The sequence below is a fragment of the Vespula vulgaris genome, chromosome 16 (assembly GCF_905475345.1).
Source record: "Vespula vulgaris chromosome 16, iyVesVulg1.1, whole genome shotgun sequence".
Taxonomy (NCBI): Eukaryota; Metazoa; Arthropoda; class Insecta; order Hymenoptera; family Vespidae; genus Vespula; species Vespula vulgaris.
In genome coordinates, this window is record NC_066601.1 from 2,582,445 (window position 1) to 2,607,838 (window position 25,394).

Consider the following 25,394-nt stretch of genomic DNA (forward strand, 5'->3'; position numbering starts at 1 on the left):
TAGAAGAATAGAAGATAATTCGAAAGTAAAAAGTAAGAAGAGAATCTTTCAAGGAAGTTGAAATTTAATTTCAAGCGTTATCGAAGGTCCCATTCAAGGTCAACGAGTGCAGAATACACATAGATACCATATACATAGAGCTATATAACGAAAGAGAACATGGAAGGTATGTAAACGTTTGGTGGATATAAGACGTGATCGTGGCAACGCCCGTGTGCGTGCACGAACGTGACACGTCACGCGCAACGGTGAAGCAAGCAAGCAAGTGGCAACCCGAGCACCATTTATATGTGGTAGTTCGATGGATATAGAGGAGGGGCAATGAGAGTTGGAGAAAGAAAGGAGAAGGAAGAGAGAGAGAGAAGAGTGTATAAAAGAGAGGTAGAGAGAAAAAGAGAAGTAGTCAAGCAGGATAGGCAGAAGAGATAGTTACGTAGAAGCGTGTTAGTCAATCTACTGACGCCGAACGGGACAACCGTTGGAAGTATTTGAGAGATTCGATCATCCTCGATAAACGTCGTCGTTGTCGTCATCGTCGTCGTCGTCGTCGTCGTCGTTGTTGTTATTATTGTTATTATTGTTATTGTTCTTTCATTTTTCCTCGGTTGTCCTGTTATTTTATTCTTTCTCTTCCCATCTTTCTTATTCTTCTTCTTAAACTGTGTAATACGCGAAACAGAGAGAAAAAGAAAGTAAAGAGGATCGTATTACTCGTCACTTTGGAGTCTTAGAATTTGAAAAACAAGTGGATCCACGTGTAAGAAGACGAGATGGTTGCGAAGGATTCGAAAGTGGTTACAGCAGAGCTGATGAACCCCTACGAGAAACCACCGGCTATGTCTACTGGTCAATCGTTGAAGACATTCTTGTATAATCATGAGAGTGGTGCTTTCATGGGCAGGACCGTCAGTAGTTGGGGTAAATAGAAAATGGAGATATATTTATTAATATATATATATATATACATATGCATATATATTTGTGAAATATATCATTTATACATAACATATATTTTCTTAAAATATGTCAAATATAGGAATCAAGAGAGTGGAATAGAAAAATTTAGATAGATGCTTGTTAGATAGTATCAGTATGGGAGTATCAGGTAACGCGTCGGTCAATGTGAAACACTGACCGTTTCCCGCGTTACCTGGCCTTCGATTTCAATTCGGTTAGCTCATCAAGATCGTTATATTTACTGACGATAATCGTACGCAGATACATTCTCAATGATTTATCTTGATATAAAAATTCATTTGGAATATCAATCCAACGTTTGTTGTGAAATATATAGATGTACATGGCACGATCGTTATGTATTCGATTATTAGTATGCTCTATGTATCATGGCGGTGTACGTTCGAGGCATCGATGTCTTCAACGTCCAACATAAATAGAAGCTTGGCGTGTGAATCATCATCGTGTTCTTGCTCTTGAAACAGGAAGTATATTATGGCTTGGATATTTTGTGCCAATAACCTCTTTTTCTCTTTTTTTTTTTTACACACGATACCGTAATTTTGATCTTATATAGATACATACATACATACATACATACATGTAATACGTAATACACGATTCATGTAATTTTCATTACATATAGATTTTGGTTCATTTTCAACAAAGTCTTGTATGTGCCGTAATCAAATGTATCCTCCTATTATTCTCGACGGTACTTATGAGCTAATCTAATTGGGGAAACAATTTTCAACAATACGTTTTCTCTGAATGACCATTGAAAAACATTAGGAAGATAGATTAGATATCGTTAGAAAACTTTTAGAGCTATTGAAAGAGATTTTGATTATAAAATAATTATTTATTGTAATTAGATTGGAAATCGTTGTGAAAGACTCGTTATATTAATTAATTGTGTGTGTGATATATATTTTTTATATTATATATACATATATATAAAAATAAAAAATAGATATATAAATATAAAAGAAAGCTTCTCGCATAATAATTCGTATTAATTTAGACTGTTATATAGCTTGAAAGGAAGAGGATTAAGAAAGAAATAAGGGTGTGGTGTGTTTGTCTTTGTGTTTTCCTAATCGATCGAACGAAATAAACTATACGAAGCATGGTACTTCGTTTATATACCTGTTGTCCTTTTTTTACTTTCTTAGACAGCATTATATTACAAGTAATAATATATATATATATATAAATTTTTGTATTTTTATATTCGTCAAATATTTATCACAAAATGAAAAACATTAATAATAATCGATTTAAAATTAGTCGACAATTTGGAAGACGAGTTAATCATGCTTTATTTACAAAATTTCTTATATAGTCTATCGATCTAAATTTGAATCCACCTTATTTTATATGTTAATCTTAAAAATTATTAATGGAAATGGAAAGGATTAGAGATTATATTTAAGTAGCATTCATTCATTCATATATTCATTCATTCATGCATGCATGCATTCATTCATTCATTCATTCATCATACCATTCATTTGGACGTTTCAAGAGACAATGCATTTATACAATCACAATTGTGAGATCATCACTTTCAGAGTAATAAACTTGGCAAGGCTATAACACGAAATGCCTTCTCTCATCCCTTTAATTCTTCAAATGTACAGTTTCCGTTCTCTTCCGGTTCATCAACGACTCTAACAACGTTGTAAAACGAGCCAAGTTACATAGGGTGTGCTGGGGATGAGGGAGGAGGAGAGGTGGTACGGAGGGTCCTCTTGTTTTCGTTAATCTCAACAATTTAAAACAAAGGGAATAGTACTTTGATCCTTAATTCAATCTCTTTCTATCTCTCTATCTCTCTCTCTCTCTCTCTCTCCCTCTGTTTCAATAGTACAGGAAGACCTACAATAACAATCGGTAGGGTTACCGTGTGATTGTGCCCTCTCTTGTAATTAGCTCAGAAGCCTGTCACTATTGCAGTTTTATGCAAATTACACTGAGCTTCAAAATTCACCTCACGATTTATCCTTGGTAAGCAATTGACCTCGACACTGTTACACTCCGAAGTTCCTCATCCCCGTATCGTTGGTTCCTGTGTCTATGTCTCTCTCTCTCTCTCTGTCTGTCTGTCTCTCTCTGTCTCTTTCTGCATGAACACAAGTATAGACATAGTAACACGTTCATCAAAGCTTGCTCCTCGTTATTTGATATTTATTTGCTGTCCACTGATTGCTAATTTTTTTTTCTTCAACTTTATCATAGTAGAATAAATCAAAATGAATGATACGTAGAAATCTGATTTGGATTTGTATCAAATTTATTTGTAGGATTTATTAATTGTCTTTATGGATCAATTATTTTGATATTTAAAAGAAGAAATTATGTTATGTTAAACTTATTAATATAAAGCATGGATTATTTTATGAATGATTTATACTATACTAAACTTATGCAATATTTATTATATTTTATTAAAATTATATATACTAAAATAAAGCTAATATGTTGTATAAGTTAAACTATAAGAGTATAGGATAATTCATAGTATAGTTATTTCCAGTATAACTTGGTACAACTATGTAGTTTTATATTTACATTTTAATTAATATCGACTAACTTTTACGATAAATAAGTAAATAATGTTATCAAAAAAGGAAAAAGAAAGAAAGAAGAAAGATTAATCTTTTTATTTTTCTTTTAATTTTACAATTATTTTTTGCTTTGAAACTCTCTATCAGTTGTTGCAGTGGGTACTCCGTCTATTGCCTTTGAAATAACTATTACTAATCGGATTGAGAAAAGCTGAGTAGCACCGATGGGACCTTGAAAAACCTGAATATCAAAGAGAATCACTAGTTCTAATGCATCAACATGATTACACAGTTTCCACAATTCTTTTAGAAATTACTCCTATTCTGTTGATAATATATTCAAGTAGAGATCTTTTAGAAGAAGAAGAAGAAAAAAAAAAGACAGAAACAAGAAAAAAGAAAAGAAGAAAAAAAGAGATACGTCTAAAACGATTTATGTAGAACCGAAAAGACCTAAGCGCACTCGTTTCACCGTGATTTCGCGTTGGACACAATGCTTAGCTCGGCTGTATGGTAATTGTTAAACTTCCTTCAGCGTAAACGTGTACAACGAGGTCAATTGGCGTTAAATGGAAGCATTATAGCATTACGTAACTTAGGACCATTCTGAAGGGTACACCCACGCGACTATAACCATAGCTTTTGTTCATTCTTTGTCGCCTGAGATCTATCGTCTGGGAAATATATTTTTCTAAATCAAAAGTTATATATCCAGACTCGCGAAACTCTCTCTCTCTCTCTCTCTCTCTCTCTCTCTCTCCTTTAATTTCAATGCTCTTAATCCTAGATACAACAAGCTAGAGATCTCTTCATTAATATTATTATTACAATTTCAATTTGGATGAATTCGCAATAATGAATACATAACAACATCTATTAAGTTTCCCTCGATATGTATATTTGTTGCAAGAAAAGTGATGTTATAATCTAATGAAATTTTCTTTTTCTTTTTTTTCCTTCTTTTTTTATTTTTACAAAAAGATTTATATCAAGAGATATTCTCTGACCTTATCACACATGGCCCCGAGAGATGATAACTTGCATGACCATCGTGTCACACAGAGGTCGACAATTGTTGACTAAAGTGAATCGGTTAATGTAAGCGTTTGCGGTTCGTACTCTGACTGACTTTCAACATAAGTGGAGACAAGATACTCCGTATTATTATTCTATTTATTCGTCTTAGAATATAATGAGGTTTAAATTAAAATATCATTATTTATTTTATCTTTACAATGGAGAATACATTTTTATATTTTGGATTAACGATTTATTTGTCGCAAGTTTTCTTTTTCTTTCTTTCTTTCTTTCTTTTTTTTTTTTAATTTATGATCAAGTCGAAGCATATCATTCAATACGTCTACCAATACCATTTCAGTTTGCTCGTTCGATAGAAATTGATAAGAGCTCGATAGCATATGTATTCATACCGTCGGATCACAAATCAAACACCGCAAGACCTTGCTTAGAGGTAAATCAAGTGGCGTGTGTGTTGCTATCGATATCCAAGGATCGTAATAAAGGCACCTTGAGCGCGCACATGTTCAAACGAGGACACGTTCGTATTAGATTTATGGTTGAGTATTATTTATCTATGACTCCCCTCCCAAAAAATTCATAACTTGGATCATCAACGATTAGTACAAAAGACAAGGCTTGATCTATATATACTAACTCATTTTATTTGTAGTAATTTAATAGTTTAATTAAAGAATCAAATCTCTTAATTAAAAAATTTAATCCCATTAGTAAATTATGTACATATGTCTAAGAATGACTTATCTATGATTAGAAATATTCACTTTTTGGATCATTGATTATTTATATAGTCTAGAATTGATTTATGTGTATATTAACATTTTTTAATAGTAATCTAACAAAGTATCTGATAAATAGTTCAATTTCGGAAAGAAAAAAAGAAATAAAATAAACTTTAATTAAAGATTGTGAATCGTTCGATAGACAAGTTTATGTCCATAGTATAGAGAAAATTATACGAAAGATGACCTTGCAAGACATCCAATTGACTCTTAATTGAATTGTTCCACTTGACCAAGACCAAGACACTATGATCTTCCGCTAAATTGGAACTCCGATTAATACAATTATCTTACATTACACAACGTACTGTCATGACTACTTGTCGATCAACTCAATTAAATTTTAATCAGTCTGAAATAATGATTGAGTCTAATTTTTTTTTATTACAGCAATAAAATATAGCAATACAAATATCATGCAATAAAATATCAATATAATCTATTTTATTGCAGGTAAAATAGGGCTGTTCTATTTGGTATTTTATGGAATACTGGCAGCATTGGTCGCAATCTGTTTTTGGGGATTCTTTCAAACTCTTGACCCAAGGATACCTCGATGGCAATTAGAACGTTCTATAATCGGAACTAACCCAGGTAAAATGTATTTAAATAACACTACTATTTATTTATTGAAAATTCTGATATAATATAATGAAGTAAGTGATACGTAATATTTTATACAAATTTTCTAAGAAAGAAAAAAAAAACATTTAGTATTTTTTAAATTTAAGTAAATAATAGTAATATTTTTTTACTGAAAATCTCGACGTTACTTATTGGCCAACACTTGACATTTAATACTTATACAAATAATAAAATTTTAATAATAGCTTGAAATTTTGCAGGATTGGGTTTCAGGCCGATGCCACCAATGGAAAATGTAGAAAGCACATTAATTTGGTACAGTGGAACAGACAGTGAAAATTTTAAACATTGGGTTGATTCTCTTCAAAGCTTCTTAAAGGGTAATTACAATAATTTTTTTTAAATTATATTGCAATCTGAATTGAAATGGTTAATAGAAAAAATGAATAAATGTATTATTTATAGAATACATAACACCTGGCTCCATTCCTGGGCTTGGTGCTAACATTAACAAATGTGATTACAATCAACCACCACCACCTGGAAAAGTTTGCGACGTGGATGTAAAAAATTGGCATCCTTGTACAAAAGAAAATAAATATAATTATCATAAATCGGCACCATGTATTTTTCTTAAACTGAATAAGGTAATTTTCTTTTTCTTTTTTTTTTCCAAAATTAAATTTAATATTTTAAGATTTCTTTTTAATACAGACAATTGAAATTAAAATTGATTTGAGATTACAACTTTTTAAAAATAAATAATTGATAATTGAATGCTCTACTTTATAATAACAAACCTATAGAAAAGTTTACATTATTTATTAGTTATAATAATCACGTGTTCTTCTTTATAAAGATTTATGGCTGGAGACCGGAATTTTACAACGACACGGAATCCTTGCCGGAAAAAATGCCACTTGATTTAAAAGAACATATCGCAAGTTTAAAAGATAAGAATTCTTTAGTACTCAATACAATTTGGGTTTCTTGCGAGGGTGAAAATCCTGCTGATCAAGAGAACATAGGACCAATTAATTATTTACCACGACGAGGTTTCCCCGGTTATTTTTATCCTTTCGAAAATTCGGAAGGATATTTGAGTCCTTTGGTTGCTGTCCATTTTGTAAGACCACGTAGTAAGTACAAGAAATATATTATAATACTCGTTAAAAATAAAAATACAAATAAAACTAAAAATTATCATTAAAATTTCGTTTACAATTGTTTGTTTCTTTTTCAGCTGGTATTTTAATAAACGTGGAATGCAAGGCATGGGCCAAAAATATTAAACATAGCCGCAACGATAAATTAGGTGCTGTTCACTTTGAACTGATGATAGATTAATGTTTTAAAATGCAGATCTTTTTTCGATATTTTTTAAATATAATAGCTGAGCTATCAACTTTTATACTTTTCAGGTTCTGCATAGAACCTGACAATATGTATTTCACCTTTAATAAATTATTACGTGTCTCTAAGCATTTTTTACCAAGTAAACCGCGTAGAAAGTACTTAGAGTAAAAATAAAATGTTCTGGGAATAATCGTCCCACCTGAAATTTGATCCTGATTAATTTTTTTTTTTTCCAATAGATTCTTTTATTATATCGATCAATGAAACGGAAATATATCTTAGAGTTTTCTAAAATTATATAATAAAAACAATAATTGGAATAAAAAAAAATAGTTTTGTATCATAATTAATATCTGAATAATTTTTATATAAAATAATAAGATCTATGAAGGAATAGTGACAAGCATGATATAATTGAAAAAACTTATATAATTTATATTAAAGGTATTACGTGCTTTTTTTTTTATGTAGGAAGTGAATAAGAGTTGTAAATTAAAAAATAACATTAATTGTGTACAATTCTCAATTGTAATTAAGTTTTTATAATATATAAAATCTCTCCATTTTTGTTTCTATTTCAGCTAATTTATATGATTATTTTTGAAAAGCTCAGATTTTTTGTATAATATTATTGTACATTTTGAGGGGAACAGATCTGCATTTGATTATACACACATATATATATACATATACATATGTATATATATGTACACACACACACACACATTATGTTTAAGTATTAAATGTAATTAAGTGTTAATGACAAAATAATTACAAGAAAAACAAAAAACGAAACAAAAAAAAAAAGACAAACTGTACTCTCGTTAGTGTAAATTTATAAGATTTTTGCACGTTCTATAGATAATATTGATGTGTTTTATTATTAAAATGCACACGAAGTTTTTCAGTGAAAAACTTATGCTTTTTCAGGAAAGATTGTTGCACTTGCAAAAAAATCCGCGGGGCGATTCTTACTTAGGTAGCGTTATTTTCTTTCTTTCTTTTTTTTCTTTTTTTTTTTGATCAAAAATATTTCACAATTTAATATTCATTTAAACAAAACAAAAAATACACTTCACTAGAATTTAATAATTTACATTTTCAATAAATCGCTATTGTTTATATATATATATACACATGCGATTCATTTTATTTAGTTGTAATATTTCTCGAGTACAATTTCTAACTTACAACCAAATTTAAACGATCATTCAGTATTATTAAGGCCATTTAAATAAATATCTACTTTGTTAATATAGGGTATGTGTTTTAAGAAAAAAACAGCCCCAAAAAATAGGACAAACTGCCGAAACAATGTTCTTCCCCGGAAACATATATATGTATATTATTTCGAAAAAAAAAGAAAACAATTACGAAATAACCATAGCATTGCTTCGTATAATTCTGATGAATCACATGCATTTTTACTTTTGTCCTTTATATACACATATATATTATAACAATGATCGAAGATTTTATATGAACAAAAAACAAAACTCACTTATTTTCTTGATTTTCTAATTACAATAATAATGAATATAAAAGACACCAAAACACAATACTATATCAGAATATTGTTACAATATTTTGTAAAATTTATAAATATAATAACAATATTTATAAATTTTCGGAGTATCGAATTATTTTCATGTCAAGATAAACTCTCGAATGAGTACAGTGCTATCGAAATGAAACTGAAAGAAATCATATTATATATATATATATATATATATATATATATATATATATATATATGTATATATATATAGGGTGTTTTTAATCTAATGGTACAACCAAAAGAATTTGATTTTATATGAAAAAATAAATCGTAAATATAGTATAACATTTTTATACAGATCTTTAAATTTAATTCATTCAAAAACAAAGTCACTTTACAATTTCGATTTATTTTTTCATATAAATATATTTCCTTTAGAGTAATATCGCTAGATTAGAATCATTCTATATATATACAGTCCATGAAGAAATTTTAATTATAAAAATCTTGACCTGCAAAGAGATATATTTACAAGTGCCTTGAAATTTAGAATCTCATTATAATTCTTTAAGTATACATTTTTCTGCGATTATCATATTTTTACACAATTTTATGAGATAGAACTGAAATGTATAATAAAGTAATGTGTACTTGCCAAAAAGTTCAATAAATTCTGTGTTTGAATTAATTCATTCTTTTCATTGACAAACATCATTCCTGTTAATGCGTAAAATATAATTAAATATTGTATTAGTCGTTTAATACATTTCATTATATTATTATATTTAATATCATTACATGGCTTTCTATTTATATAATGTTTATTTATTAGGTTTTTTCTAATTAATCTTGCAAATTATGATATTTATAATGAAATTGATTTGAAAAATATTTGCTTTCTTGTTATTAATTATTTAAGAGCTAAACGATGAAAAAAAAAAATAGTGATATACGATTCTTACATTTCAATTTTTGTTCTTTGCATTTTTGTAAGTACATATCCCTTTAGAGAATGTATCATTAGAAAGTATTTATAATACGTAAAAACTATCTTTATGTATATATATGCATATATATGTATATGTATATATATGTATATATAGGCATACACACAAAATGTCATTATGTAACATAATTACAAATTACAATTCACCTTTATGAACAATTCTAACAAAGGGATTATAAGTACATAAAATTACAACATAATTCCTACACCCATATAAGATACATTTTATACATATGTAATTAGTTGTCACAATCAAATCTTAAAGTCTAGAGTAATTAATAACAACAATGTGATGGATCTATATTAAAACTGCATCAATTCTTTCGTTTCTATACAAATTTATAATTTATCGAATAAAAATCTTTTCTAATATACTGCAAAATTTCGAATTTAAAATTACAATATACAATATTTCAAAAAATCTATTATTGTTTTGTTAGTATTCAATTAAAAGAATATAATAAATATGATCTTTTATAATTGATATCAACAGCTGTGAAATGCAATGTATGATTTTCTCTAAGAAAAAAAAAAAAAAAAAAAAAAGAAAAGAAAAAAAATAAAAAACCATTAAGTTTAAGCCGAGAATTAAGAACTTTTTGCAAAGTATCATTTAAGTTTTTATTAAATAAAAAAAAAGAAAAAAAAAAGAAAAAAGATAAAAAACAAAAAAGAAAATTAAGTCATTAGTACCTCTCCACGAAAATAATGCTGCATATTAAGTTATACACACAATATATATATATATATATATATATATATATATATATGTATATATGTATGTATGTATATATATATACACATATATATATACATATACATACAGGCAAGATATCTATCTCATTGAAAAGTTAATACCTATTGTCTCGTGTACTATATGACTATTTCTACGTTCTTTTTTAATTATTATCATTATCTGTAACAGCTGTTTTTCAAGCATTTAAAAAAAAAAAAAAAAGAAAGAAAAAGAAAAAAAAGAAAACAAACCTAAATTTATATTGTATAATCGTCATCGCGTTATTACCTATGAGATAACTGCAAGATGTCAGAAAATGCTTATATAAAACAGGACTTGTGTGATTCTTCTTTGATAACTAGATAACGCACACATTCATTTTTGTAATAAGCTATTACAAAATATTTCTATCGATCAATAAGTTCGTTGGCACACTTCGCTATTGTAGAACACATAGGATAGGCAGATTAAAATTTTACATCTATCATACACATATAAATATTATATCACGTTAAAACTTATCAGATATGATTGTTAATGAAACTATTTCATTTGCGAATGATTTGATCAATGGAATCGATACTCTATTGGCGTAATAGTAAAGAAATTTGTTTTAAATAATTCCTATATCGTCCTTACATACTCATTATCAGCTCAATATCAATCTGTATTTAACTAGTAATGAGTTCACGTTTACTATACTGAAGATAATTCTAATCTGATTCTGCATCGGCATAATGTTTACACATTCGAACGAGAAACGTTCTTTTTTCTAATCAAGTTGACATTACTTCAAGCAGAAGACATTTATGTTTCATAATAGAATGTGATATGTGACTAGTCTACCAGAAGTTCGAAATGTACAGCACCTTTTTTCTCCGATTTTCTCGTACTGTATTTAATATTCTTCGCCCATGCTCTACACTCAACGTTGATTATTGTATTTCCTGAAAACATATATAGATTTATGGATAATTTACAGTTCTTGCGATAATAGTAATAATTTATGGATATTATGACATAGCACAATATAGACATTAATTTTATTTATTTTATATTTTTATTTATATATATATATATAAACTGTTTAGAAAAATAGATAATTAACAGATAAACTTACTAGCTGGTCGAAGAAAATGTACAGCCACGAGTGGGCTTAGGTATCCTTGAACATTCTCATATGGATAATAAAATCCTGGAAATCCATGATTTTGCGGATAGTATGCTAGTTCACCGATAGTTTCATTATCGTATGGATCCTCCCCTTTGCATGATACCCACACAGTATTTAACTATAATTAAAATGTGATATAATGTAGAATTGTACAATGAGTACTCCGCGATGATGATCAATTAACATAATTCATCATTAACTAATATAAAAGTAAAATTTTTCAAATATATAGATATATTCAGAGAACAAGATTATAAATTATCTTGAAACTTTTTCTGACCGTACGAACATTGAATTATTAATCTTTCCGTTATCATACAGCTTACAAGTTCACACGTACGCGAGTCTAATAAAACGATACGATCTTATCAGCTTACACAACGAGTAAAGTGATTCCGATTATACGAAACATTGATGAATTTGGCTTACAAACATTGTAGAAATTTCACGAATTTTCATGGAAACTAACGAGTAAAAAAAAAATAAAAAATAAATAAATAAAAAGAAAATTTATTTCCCAACGATTAATTACTAATTAATAAATATCAACGCGCGATAAGTTAATATACCGACTGGTTGATTTAACTGACCGACTAACTAACCCAAGAACTGTTGGTTTTTTTAATATGATTGATTAAGTTAAGCGGCATATCCGATGGTAGATCTTTGGTGTCGTTATAATATTCGGGTACCCATCCATATATCTGAAAAAGAAAAAATTTGCTTAGAGAAAAAAAAAAGATTATTTTTTTTCCTTTTTTTTTCATTTTCTTTTTTTTTATATTTTTATTCGATATTTTCTTTTACTTTTTATTTATTTATTTATTTATTTTTTAGTTTCTTCTTACTCTATTTAATTTAATAAAAACACAAGGTGCTGAATTGTTGAAACCATATTGTTGTTTCGGTGAACAAGGTCCCCAATTATTGACATCAACAGCACAAACATTTCCAGGTTTTGGTTTTTGAGTATAACTGCAAATCTGTTGATTCCTACCACCGTTTGGTAAAAGAGACGAATCTATGTATTCTGTAGAAATTTGTATTCACATAATCACGTGATAAACTTTGCGTGTAGCATATATTTTCAAATAAATTACGAGAGATAATATCGTCTGACCTTCTAAAAATTTATCCAAAAGTTTGGTCCACTTTTCCACTTCGGTTGCATTCGATGCTGTATACCAAATTAAAGATCTTTCATCTGGATTGTCCGAAATTGGCCGGAATCCAAGTCCTTTTAACGCGAATACGTAAGTGACATTTAAAAATTATATAATAATGCAATAATTTATTTTCAATATATTATATAATAATATTTCATTTTATTTATAATATCTACCTTCATATATCTCCAATATAAATAACTTTTGGTTAGCGCAAAGGGAAAATGCATAGATAACGTTAGAGTTCTGCACTATCGATTTTTTTGATACACACATATATATATATATACGCGAATAAAATATACAGAGCGGGATTTTTTTTTCAAATTATATAGGAACTCTTAAATAATATTTGTATAATTGATATACATTTATGATTACCTGGATTGGTCCCAATGATACTACTGTCCAATATCCATTTAGGTTTGTCGTTGTTAATAGTTGCCAAAAGGCCCTTCATACAAATTGCAAAGAGCAAGGCCAAAACCGAGAAGAAACAGCTATAAAAAACGAGTGTCCAAGCTGAAAGATAAATAAGGAAAAAATATGTTTGTAAATTTAATACATGGTTCGATTAATTAATTGTTACGAGATAAGAAAAATAACTGATATTTTTCCGTTGATTCTCCGGTAATTATACTTTTGCGTCATCGATTTTAATCATCGTGATCGAGAAAATGTTCAACCTTCTGTCTCGATCGAACACGGAAATTATTTAAAGCATAGGCAGTCCGCCAAAATCTGTTTCTAAATATAATTTCTTGCTTCGATGTTAGCTCTCAAGTTCTGCTTCTATCGTCTTAATCTTTCTGAACGTATGAAGAACAAAAATTTAATGATCTATGTGTCGATTTAACGAATATAAAAAATCTCATTTAATAAGTACTTATAACTTTGATATTATACTATTCTTTAAAAAAAAAAGAATAAAGAAATAAAGAGGTAAAGATATACTAGGTAGGTCAAAAGTTCTCAATAGTTTAAAAATCTGGAAAAGAATTAGTCCGATAAATCTCGAAAAAAAGAAATTGATTTTTAAAATCATTTAAAAACTTTTGATCCATCCTATATATCATATCATGAAATATTCAATTACTCAATAAATTATTATTGCAAATTATAAAAATTATTAATGCAAATTAATGAAACATTTTTGTTATATTGAAATAGTGATTTTGTTTTGACTTTGAGTGATTTTCAAAATAGCGAGAAAATTTTTAATTCGACATTAAAACAAGGAAAAAGAAAGAAAGAAGAAACCAAAATTGTAAACAAAATTCGATACGTTTCACATCCACCATTTTCTCGAGTAAAGAAATATTTCCTAATGCATTTATATAATGAATACATTTAAATCCAAAATAGAATGAAAGTAGGACGATGGCCTTAACACGTTAAAGTATGTTTCAGAGTTAACGCGAAACGTAAACACGAGAAAGAAGTTATATACTACATACATATTTAAACTTCCACTCGAATGGAAAAGTCATTATTTAGTTTTTTGTGTTGACTTTTTTTCTTTGTAATTTTCATGAAATAAATACGAATAGAAGGAATATATGAGAGAACGTAATATAGCTAACAAATAAGTTTGAGCGCGCCATTTTTAAATTGACGTGCTGTTTCGATTATTATTATTATTATTATTATTATTATTATTATTATTATTATTATTATTATTATTATTACTATTATTATTATTCTTATTTTAGATACTAATGCGAGGAAAATGTATCTTCGTGCGAAAATGAGAATATGACTAATAATAAGTTCGCGCGTCATTTTGAACTTGACGTTGTATTTCGACTATATTACCTTTTTTTTCTTTTTTATTATTATTGTACTTATATTGTCAATGAAATTATTCATTTATCGTATAGAATATCATATGCGAATGCAAACACATTCCCACGCTTAACGTTTCATAACGTAATTGATACTTTTTAATGCACCGTTTATTATATCTATATATATATATGTATATATACATATTTATGCGTCAGACGAGGTTACTTATATACAGTGTGTAAGTTAATACTTTTCGTTAATCGAACGGAAACGATACGCGGAAAGTGATAACTCGAACAAATATGAATTTGTCTGAATATGCGTCACGTGTTAAAACATTTTAACACTTAACCATGAAATTTGTTTCTTCTTAGAACGTCGAATGCTAATGAGGAGTTCTCTATATCACTTCATTATTGTCAAAATAACGATGAGATAAAAGTATTGAAAGAAACTTTGATATTACAAATAAATTTCAAAAATATTTAAACATTAAAGCTAACATCACGAAGATCCTCTCTCAATGATTATATAATATATTATATGTGTGTACGTGATTTTTAAATAAATATTTTCTTTTTATAATTAAAAATAAATTGTTGATCATTTTTCTTTTTTATGAGTTTTTAAATTGCAAACATAAAAAATTGTTCTTTTACTAAAAAACAAATTCGTCTAATCTTCCAACACGCACACACGCACGCACACACATATTGTATTTACTACACGAATTATTATCGAATTTATTTTTCTCTTTTAAGAGATTAAGTTTAGATTTGTAAATATGTATTTATCAAATTGAAACGTAGAAAATATAAAAAGCATTTCTCACTGATATTTATCCCGATAAACTTGCTAGCTCTTCCATAGAACTTCGAGGCGAACTTTCTAATTCAAATTCGAGTTTATTACCGACGAGTTCTTATATAACGTATCCTCGATTTTTAATATATCTCGACGTTTAACCATAATTTTTTATTACCAAACATAAATTAACCTCGTTCTAGCCTGATAAATATTTTCGAGATATGATTAATCGATAAGAATCGAATTAAGCATTATTTGAAAAATGTCAATTCGATTTATTTATAAAAATAATGTGTTTTCTTTTTTAAATTCGATTAATCGATAAGAATCGGATTCGTCGATAAATTATTGCTTTGAAACGAGATAAATAAATAAATAAATAAAAAATAATTTCACATTTTCATCATTAGGAAATGTCGTTTGAAAAATATTATGTTTCAAATAGCATTTTCGTCAAGCAATTATTATCCATACGTCTTTATTATACGTCTTTCGCGTTAATAGTCTGACAGAACGTGATAACACGGAAACGAATAAAATGATAGTTGATTATCTTAACCGTCACGTGAGACAATGGAATGCTTACATTCTGAGCACTGTTACTCGCGTATTAAAACTAAGATCGGTATGGATTTGCTCTTGTCTATCGTATAAACAACGAGACTTTATATGAAGATATGTTATATCATACAGTAATTCAATTTCAATGATTATTATATACTACAAATTATTTGACATGTCTGTGATTAAAATATAATCGAGTAATACGAAAGATTAACAAATAAATTAAAAAATATCTTTCCTTCGAAGATTCTTCCAAAACATCTAACACGTAATACAAACAAGATTGAGGTTAAACCATTACCAGATGTTAGAAATTATTTTATAATGCATGTGACTGTAATATAATTGAAAGAATTAAAACTTTTCTTCTGCGTGTTCGTATATTAATATATTGATTTAAAAAATTCTTACGTTAAATTTTATTCCGATGAAATATTCCACGATAACGATTGAAAACTAATTTTTATAAGATAGAAATATTTGAAAATATTTCTAAATATTATTTCTATAAATAAATATTATCGAAAGAGTACGTCTTCGGCCAAGTCGTCGTCGAAAATTAACATAATGAAATATTCATATGCATTTTGAAGGTCAGTAATGAATAGAGGAAAAATCGACATAATACAAGGAAGAAGTATCTAAAGATGTACAAACTATGATAATGCGGTTACGGTTACATATTCGAGTAACAGACACGCGTCTGTGCAAGACACGTGCCTTTCCCGTGAATAAAGGAAGTGAATTAGAAGAAGCGAAGGAGAACTACTGCTTGGGTAGTTTCGAGTAATGAGAGTAATTTAATGAGGATTCCTTTTTGTCGACGAACGAGATTTGTCGTCTGACAACGACGACAAACCTAGATGCATTATATATATATATATATATATATATATATATATATATGTATGTATGTATATGTATGTATGTATGTATATATATATATGGTAACAGACATACACACACACGTCAAATTTTCTTAATTATAATTACGTCCTTCATCGTTTATTTCTTATTTTTCAAACTTCAAGTACGATCGTGTCTATTACCTTATTCTTAGAATTATAATTATATGAATTTTTTAAATATAAGAAAGAAATATTACGAATCTTCGAGCTACTTTTCCTCTGTCTTATCCTTCTTGAAACGATCAATCGATTCGATCGATTTAATAGTTTCGATAATTGAAAGTATATGAATAAGGTTATTCTTAAAAAGTGTGTACGTTTAGTTATTTTTAGTTCGGAATATATTTATTCTATTGTTATTACTTTTATTGAATGATCAAAGTTCGAATTATTGTTATTTTCGTAAGAAAAAGAAAGAAAAAAGAAAACAAAAGATAAAAAGAAAATGAAAGCACAAACTTACCCCACTTTTTAGGTGGATGTCCACAATAGGTGCCTTCAACAGGATTGTAAAAGCCATCACGTATAACCTCCCATCGTGTTTTGTTTTCGGGCACACGCATGTAATCGAACTCGTAAGTACCATTCCGCACTTGCTTGCCCGGTGTACTCATCTTGTATCAATATCGACAATATGTTCTTTCGATGACGCTTAAGTTCGCCGAAGCGACCGATAACGATCGTCGATTATCCAAATGCAAAGAAAATGTCGATAAAATGAGATAAAAATTAATACGGAAAAACAATCCCTCCGCAAATCGAGAAAATTTTAAATGACTATCACTCGCGAAACCGAGATCCTACTCGATGGCCGGCCGAACGGCAACTGAAAGCCAACGCGCGTCGACGATAACGAATAAGCTTATTGCGCAACTCTACTGCGCAGCCTGATTATACCGTATATGTACTTTGAAATGGTTCGAAACTACGCTTTCAAATACATTTTTTCTTTTTTTCTTTTTGTCCCATCTTCTTTTTTTTCTTCATTTACGTTTCCATCTAATAAAAATGTGAAGGTTTGAATTGAAATAATAAGATTTTTGAAGATACATATTTGTAAAGTATTTTGTAAATTAGTTTCTAACATAAGCGAAATAATCAACGAGATACATATTATATATCCTATAGAATATTGAAATGTTTATGAAACCATTTTTTTTTCTTTTTTTTTTTTTTTATTTACACACGAGCTCTCGCATTTTTTCTCACTACTTAATGCTAAGTGAGGTGAAAAGAAGTATAATTTCATATTATTACATTAATTATAAAAGTACTTGGAATTAGATATAATCTACTATTACATTTCAATCGAAAAGCAAGAATCAATGCTATTTGGTAAGTATTTAGCGTAAAATGTGGGAAATATAACTCTTATCACTGTGTTTAGCTTTACACGGTAAAATCACGACATTTATGAAATTATTCGGGTAATAATTATGTTACAACGCTGCTACAGCTTTAAATTAATCTCTGTGCAACCCATTTGTTATTATGCTATATTATAATAATCTCTTGCAAATAGAATTAATCCATAGTTTTAATAAACTCGATCGCCGAACAAAATTGAGTCCACCAGTATTGTTCTTCTCCTTCTAATCGATTCCCGTAAAAACTATCTACATATTGAATAGTTGATAATAAAGATGGTGGATTAGTCTGAAAATAATTATTTTATTTTTGGTTTACCTCTCTTATATTACGCGTAAAAAAATATATATATAAAAATAAATAAATAAATAATAATAAAACATACCCATTTACTTACTTTTATGATAACATAAACGAATACGGGAATTAAATCATCAGCAGCAGGTATACCTCTTTCAGAAGCCATAGACAACAAGTTCATTATTGTTGTAGCGCAACGAAATACGCACTGCAATTTATCTCTAGGTGTCTTATATGCAGAAATAACAGCTAATTCAGCTTGGGCCCATGGCCAAGGACATTCGTAATGATACACCTTTGGAATGCGTAAATCCTTGTGATTAGGCGTTATAACTTTAGCAAGCTTTTTAATATGATCATAAAGAAGTTGATCTCTATATACATCTCCATCGCCATTTGGATAAAGAGCATTATGATACACTCGAGCCATAACAGTTCGTTCTACAACGACTCTGGCTAACTCCAATTGAGACTCGCTTGCAGCTAAAGAAGTTATATACACGTCAATTAAGATATACAATTGCAAAAGATTATATGTAATAAAATGATATAATATCGTTAATTGATTTATTAATACCTTGCCAGATTGGATCATTATCCATTTCAACGTGAATTTTACTCAAGAAGTTATCAACTAGATCTTGCTTTTCATCGGCCAATGTAAGCTTCTTGAATTCATCACAAAAACGTAGAAACAATGTTTCTCTTTTTTCCAAAAACACTCTTACAAAAACGGATACGAGATGATTATTAACAGCATCGCGATCACATTTCACTCGAACACGTAACCTTTAAAAGATACATACATTTTTTAAACATTAACTATAATAACTATACTAATAACGCGATTTTTATATATTATCAAAGAAATATATATTTATGTGCGTGCATTTCTCCACCTGTCCAAATGAGCTAACGTTGATAATAAACCCTGCCGACATCTGATCAAATATGCGATGTAAGGCGATCGTCTTTGATAATCTTCTCTCAAAGATTTAAATAATTTCCTGCAACCATCGTCATTAAATAATCTAACACATCTTAAAGTTTCATGTAAATGAGCTATCAGTGCTCTATCCTGCAAATTAATAGCTTCAGCCAATTGAAGTTGAAGGAAAGAAACCAATTCGTTTTCCTTTTGTGACCAACTGCTTCTCTATTAAGACATTATTAACATTTAGAGAGAATTGTATCAACGAATATATTATAATTAACTATTAAAAGTTTAAACTAAATAATAAAACTTACCTCGGATGCAAAGCTCCATGGAATGTATTGAAGGTCAGCAGTACTAAGTACCATGCGTAATTTTCTTTTTGCATCGGCGAAAGCAAAAGAGAGTTCTACGTTATTTGGATCAATTGAAAGTCTTTCATCTTCTGCTTCCTTCGTACGTGATTGATTACTTTCAATAGAAGCAGTATCACTAGCTGTACTAGGCTTTCTTCTATATTTTGCCAAAATATCATCGGAACTATCTATATATATATATATATATACACATATATATGTATATACATATAATTTCATTACAATTTTTAATTATAGAAAATATTTAGATGATAATGATATCATCGATTAACACGATTAAACATACCAATCATATTTCCAGCTGACGTTACATCTTCTGACATGATTCTACGTAGTCTGTGTTTTCCTATATCAATACCATCGCCGCCAGCTTCTCTATCGTAACATCTCAATTCATCAGCTCCTCGTATAACCTTTCCCCGACGATTTCTAAGCGACATTTTCAATTTTCCAAAAAAACCACGCTTGTTTTTCTGATCGTCATCTAGAAGCTCCTTATCTCCACGTTCAGCGGTCTTATCAAAACTTATACTTTTTGGAATAGCTCCTGTAGATGCTGTTGGTTTATGGAAATTAGAAACAACACTATCAGTCACGTCACAAGTACCATTAATTATCGGTGGTGATAATGGTAATTCGGATGATGAGGATGCATTATTCTTCGCTCGAGTTTCTGATCCAGAACTACTGCTAGATGTTAAACTCGTTGTACTCAATCGTACCACCACATCATCAACGCCAGTCAATGAACTTTCTGATTCCTACAAAACGCAGTAATATTTTTTTATGTGTGTATATATATATATATATATATATATATATATATATATATAAAATAAAATAAAGAAAGGTACTAACTTCGCCTTTGGTGTCACCATTATGCAATTTTTCATTAGATAGCGTCGGAGCATTAATATGATTAGCCAGTAATAATGCTGGAGTAACAGCAGCAGCACCAATATGATTATGTGCTGCTTGATCCACAAGATTTGAGTCGTTGTCAATTTGCAATTTGTCTATCAATTGAACGAGGCTGTCTTCGTGGAATGGTTTACCATAATCTGTGCTGTTTATGGTATTAGCATTCTTATCAACATATTCCATCGTGCTTCTTCTATAATCAGATTTAGTTCCACCACGACCAGTTACATTAGAAGACGAAGGTGATTCAGGAATTGGTGCGACGAGTTGAATAGCAGAATCTTCTTGGATTCCAGGTATTGGATGGTAAACAATTCCAGAAGGATCATCTGTTCCTACAGCTTAAATTAGTATAATGTAATAATATATCTATGTACACGTGTGGTCATTAATAATCTTTATGTCAAAATACTTTTTTATATATTTCCATATTTGTATGCGATATATTAATTAATATATCTACATACATATATACAAAATCTTTTTGCAATAAATATCAATGACCACATTTGTACAAAATAAATAATTATATTTAAGGATACTTGCTTAAGTATAGTATTCTCTTATACTTACGCGGTATAGCGGATGGTAATGATTCTGCACCGGCTTCCGCTTCACCACGGCATTCGACTTCTATTTCAGATCTAGTTGTATCATCGGATCTAGCAACGCTGGCTGTATCATCCATATCCACTTCAGTAAGTCTTTCTGAATCACTAGCCAATACATCTGTACTCCATGCTTCAGATGCAGTCTCACTAATATCCAACATTGCCTGTGCATTTTCTGAAGGTAACGCTGGCGGAATTTGTTCGGAAGAAGGAGGATAAATAATTCTTTCTTGTTGTTCTACTATTTCACTATCTGATGCCAGTACATCAGTGGACCATGTGTCAGAAACCATAGAAACTGTTTCATCTCCTATACAATAAAAAGTATAATAAAAAAAAAAAAAATATATATATATATATTAAATTTCAAATAACCTTGATTATCAACGTACCTTCAATAAGTTTTTTAATTTCAAATTTACAGAATTTATCATCTATTTCTGAACGACTTTGTTTAGTTGGGATACTTGGTGGTGGTAAATCCAATTGTCTTACTTCACCTGCAATACGTCCGTCATCACCCTCTGTAATTTGAGATGATGGAGTATCACGACCTAAAAATATATATTTATATAATTTGACCTATATAAAAATTAATTTCATTCATTAATAGAAATCTACAAACCAGAAATATTGGGTGTTCCTCTTCCTGATACATTGGCTGATACCATGTCTGATAAATTATCATTCTGATCTTCTGTTTCTAATTCTAATGAAGATGCAACACTATGATTGGAGGCAGCTTCTGAAACAGCTTCTAGATTATCTGATGTATTACCAATTGAACCTTCAAATAACACTGTAAAAGAGACAAATAAAAGTATTAAATTTTTGCTTCTTTTTTTTCCTTGTTTTAATAAATTTATACACTTTATAGTTTTACCTTCATCATGAGCTAAAGAAAATCTTGTTCTTTTTTCTTGTGTCTCCAAACGTTCTGCACTGTTTGAATCTCTTCTACTGTGACCATTTACCATATCATCAGCAAGATTTAATGTAACAGAACTATTTTCTGTATTATTTTGAAGTTCCATGCACAAAACCTTTGAACAATTTTTTGTTATAAAAACATAAATGTTATATATATATAAAAAAAAAAGACAAAAAAACACTTACTTTCTGCTCACTAAGCAAGCCAACAGATTCTCCAGTTGTTGGGCCAAATGGTATAACTAACACATCTTGTGAATTTTTATCTGAAGATTCATCTTCAGGTGTTGAAGTACCATTTGTTTCATCTTGCATATCCGCTGTTACATTAGAGGGAGATGAGGACATCCTAGTAACACGATCTTTTCCTTAAGATAAAAGAAAATATTAACAATCATAATTTTGTATAGTTAATAGAATTATTATTTTTATGTATCAAAAAAAATGTACCTTTCCCTAAGAAACCACTTCTTTTATTGGGTGTTTCCAGATAGATATTATTAGAAACTTTACTGTTGCTGTTTAGTAATCCTAAAGGCAGTTGTGAAAGCATATCTGTTAATTGTTTTTTATCAAATGTACTCATGTGTGAAATGCCATCCATATTGCTATCATTTGCTATTGTATGTAAAAATGTAGTCAGAGTATTCAATTCATTCTCTGTAAATAACGCAGCAGAACGACACAGGCCTTGAAGTTTATTATTATCAACTATAGTAGGTTCATCTTCCAAATCTTCTGCTGCACCTTCTAACATCACATCGATTATGGAAGACACAGAATCTTTTTCAAATCTTCTATACAAATCAAATGCTTTTGTATCAATAGTTTGATATTTCATAAGTGAAAGTATTTGCAAAATTTGACCAACTTGCATTAGATTAAATCTTGCTACATAACTTATCGGTGCATCTGTAATACCATATGGTTCTGGATTAACTATTGCTGGACATATAAAATATGTAAATACAAGATCTGTGCACATAGCATGTACTTCTTTCGGCTCCACATTTCCATTTTTACTGAGAAGTCCAGCCATTTGTCTAACAAGCCAATAAATACTGGTTGGAAAACAATGCATATTTTCTCTAATACTGATAATAAACCTCTGTGTAATACGATATAAAGAATTGACTGTCCATAATCTATATCGTTGTAATTTTGCCTGATATTCGGGAGTACCTTCCTTTCCAAATTTCTTTAATCTTTCTGTAGGTGGAAATCTGATAGGTACTTTGTCTGGATCGATATCCAAAAATATTTCATCTTCCATAAGCAACTGTATAATAGGGGTATGTAATGCAGCAGTTAAAAAAAACTTTGCAGAGAAAAGGCTTTCATGAAAGAATGAATAAAACCTAGAAAATGCACATGTGCCATGTCTAAGAAGTCTTCGTGGATTATCCGAAGGAATTATTTGTAAAAGCATTAAATGCCTTAAAAGTTTAAGAACTAAAATTTTATCTTCTGGTAACAAACAGCTGCCATATAATCCAGCAGCCAAAGATTGTACAATGCCTTGAATTGTATCTGGAACAATCCTATCTCCCACAACTAAACAAGATGCAAGTAATTTAGGTGACTTCCGAAGAGCACCAAGAAATTCGCCGTAAGATAAGCATGCTTGATAATTTAAATGTTTGTATGCATCTATAAAATTGGAATTTTCAAGTGTATTTGCTTTGTAACAGCAAGAAGCTGGTGTACAATCAGGCCTTGCAACTATCAGACGATTTAAATTAACTCTCTGTTGTGCCGTAACCCATGCTTGTTGAGCTAAGTCCGAAGACATATACAAAACCTGAAAAGATCATATATTTTGGCTATACAATACTATTACATAATAAGATAGAAAAAATGTAGGATTAAAGTGTATTATATTAAAAAAATAATCATTTTGTTTCATACCTTTTCGTTCAGAGTTTGTAAATTTTGTTGTTCCGAGTTGACAAACAAACGCTCTTGCCGCAAATGGCCAGCCAAATCAATCATGTCCCATTGCAATGTCCCAAGGGACTCTATACTGTTTGCTGATGACATAACTAAAGATAAAAAATGATAATAAAAGCTAACCATATAAACGTACATTAAATTATATAAGTATGTATAATATTCACAAATCATATTTTTTATATAGTCATTTCAATAATATCTTTTTAAGAATATTAGAAAATAAGAAATATTTATTACATTCATATTAACAAGTTAAATATTAATATTTATATGATATATTCTCAAATTTATATTTTATTATAGATAGAAATATTTAATGTAAATAAAAAAGAAGATATGCTTACTAAATTTGATCTGTTAAAAACAGGTATTAAAGAGTGTAAATGTATCTATCTTAGTCCTTGAATTAAGGAAGTGTCAGATGACATCAGAAATCATGATTTTTCTCATTAAAACAAGAACAAAGAAAATAGTTCTTAAATGAAAGACAAATAGATATATTTGTTTAATAGTTTCTGAAAGATGTATAAATATTAAATATATAAGTATAATAAGAATAGAAATCAGAAGATATATAATATTCAACAACTATAACGTTCCATACTCGAAGAAGTAATTGACGAATAATAATACGTCGTATATAGCTTCTACAACGTCATATTACGAATAGCTGTTGAGAACTAGGGAAAATAATGTCGTTTACTTCAAAAATAAAATTTGAGTAACTTGTAATTACTTACCACAGGCACACGTGCAATTGACAACAGCAGGAAAAATGTCTGTTATCGTTTATAGTTCGAAGTAACACACCCAGCAATACGCATTTTCTATTTCAGGTTAGAATTTTCCGATAACTATAATACTCAATTTCTTTACGACTTTCTCGATTTTTAGCCAATGACAAAAACAGTCTATTTTCTAACCAATCGCAACGCCGTGCAAGAGAGAAAGGAAATCACTTCATTCGTAGTACTTTGGTAGAAAGAGAATGCAGTTTATACAGATGCACCGGATGTCGATCCACCGCCAACAACCGTCGGAAATCGAATGAGTTTTGATCGAATC

The 25,394-nt window shown here is 29.3% G+C and overlaps 3 protein-coding genes across 9 annotated transcripts; 1 reads left to right on the forward strand and 2 right to left on the reverse strand.

The window, feature by feature from the left end:
- Positions 1-396: 396 nt before the first annotated feature.
- On the forward strand, positions 397-9,474 carry LOC127069612 (sodium/potassium-transporting ATPase subunit beta-2-like). The gene is made up of 6 exons (XM_051006798.1): positions 397-918; positions 5,801-5,941; positions 6,193-6,312; positions 6,398-6,579; positions 6,792-7,071; positions 7,176-9,474. Exons 1-6 carry the CDS (start codon positions 771-773, stop codon positions 7,277-7,279), a joined length of 975 nt encoding a protein of 324 aa, XP_050862755.1. The 5' UTR covers positions 397-770; the 3' UTR covers positions 7,280-9,474.
- LOC127069613 (sodium/potassium-transporting ATPase subunit beta-2-like) lies at positions 3,609-17,768 on the reverse strand. The gene is made up of 7 exons (XM_051006799.1): positions 17,399-17,768; positions 13,250-13,390; positions 12,823-12,939; positions 12,551-12,732; positions 12,305-12,406; positions 11,649-11,820; positions 3,609-11,475 (listed from the first exon to the last, which is right to left on the reverse strand). Exons 1-7 carry the CDS (start codon positions 17,547-17,549, stop codon positions 11,366-11,368), a joined length of 975 nt encoding a protein of 324 aa, XP_050862756.1. The 5' UTR covers positions 17,550-17,768; the 3' UTR covers positions 3,609-11,365.
- A 204-nt stretch (positions 17,769-17,972) lies between these two features.
- On the reverse strand, positions 17,973-25,343 carry LOC127069598 (receptor-mediated endocytosis protein 6 homolog). 7 transcript variants are annotated; one of them, XM_051006759.1, is made up of 17 exons: positions 25,070-25,343; positions 24,934-25,009; positions 24,674-24,844; positions 24,285-24,418; positions 22,827-24,177; positions 22,563-22,744; positions 22,330-22,489; positions 22,072-22,245; positions 21,839-22,000; positions 21,409-21,756; positions 20,773-21,176; positions 20,201-20,675; positions 19,852-20,081; positions 19,503-19,759; positions 19,181-19,392; positions 18,701-19,086; positions 17,973-18,591 (listed from the first exon to the last, which is right to left on the reverse strand). In XM_051006759.1, the coding sequence occupies exons 4-17, from the start codon at positions 24,414-24,416 to the stop codon at positions 18,460-18,462; spliced, it is 4,605 nt and encodes a 1,534-aa protein (XP_050862716.1). In that variant the 5' UTR covers positions 24,417-24,418; positions 24,674-24,844; positions 24,934-25,009; positions 25,070-25,343; the 3' UTR covers positions 17,973-18,459. The 7 variants fall into 7 exon arrangements, with proteins under 7 accessions (XP_050862716.1, XP_050862715.1, XP_050862719.1 ...); XM_051006758.1 differs by lacking the exon at positions 24,934-25,009; XM_051006762.1 differs by lacking the exons at positions 24,674-24,844; positions 24,934-25,009 and having other exon boundaries at positions 20,773-21,164.
- Between the last annotated feature and the right edge of the window lie 51 nt (positions 25,344-25,394).

Excerpts from the sequence above, each read along its gene's own strand:
- LOC127069612 (XM_051006798.1), top strand. The coding sequence starts at position 771 with ATGGTTGCGAAGGATTCGAAAGTGGTTACAGCAGAGCTGATGAACCCC. Across the intron at positions 5,942-6,192 it reads TATAATCGGAACTAACCCAG|GATTGGGTTTCAGGCCGATG; the intron begins GTAAAATGTATT and ends GAAATTTTGCAG. Across the intron at positions 7,072-7,175 it reads CCATTTTGTAAGACCACGTA|CTGGTATTTTAATAAACGTG; the intron begins GTAAGTACAAGA and ends TTTCTTTTTCAG.
- LOC127069613 (XM_051006799.1), bottom strand. The coding sequence starts at position 17,549 with ATGAGTACACCGGGCAAGCAAGTGCGGAATGGTACTTACGAGTTCGAT. Across the intron at positions 13,391-17,398 it reads ACATCCACCTAAAAAGTGGG|CTTGGACACTCGTTTTTTAT; the intron begins GTAAGTTTGTGC and ends TTTATCTTTCAG. Across the intron at positions 11,821-12,304 it reads AAAAAACCAACAGTTCTTGG|TTAAATACTGTGTGGGTATC; the intron begins GTTAGTTAGTCG and ends TTTTAATTATAG.
- LOC127069598 (XM_051006757.1), bottom strand. The coding sequence starts at position 24,416 with ATGTCATCAGCAAACAGTATAGAGTCCCTTGGGACATTGCAATGGGAC. Across the intron at positions 20,676-20,772 it reads ATGGTGACACCAAAGGCGAA|GAATCAGAAAGTTCATTGAC; the intron begins GTTAGTACCTTT and ends TGCGTTTTGTAG. Across the intron at positions 18,592-18,700 it reads TCGTTTATGTTATCATAAAA|ACTAATCCACCATCTTTATT; the intron begins GTAAGTAAATGG and ends AATTATTTTCAG.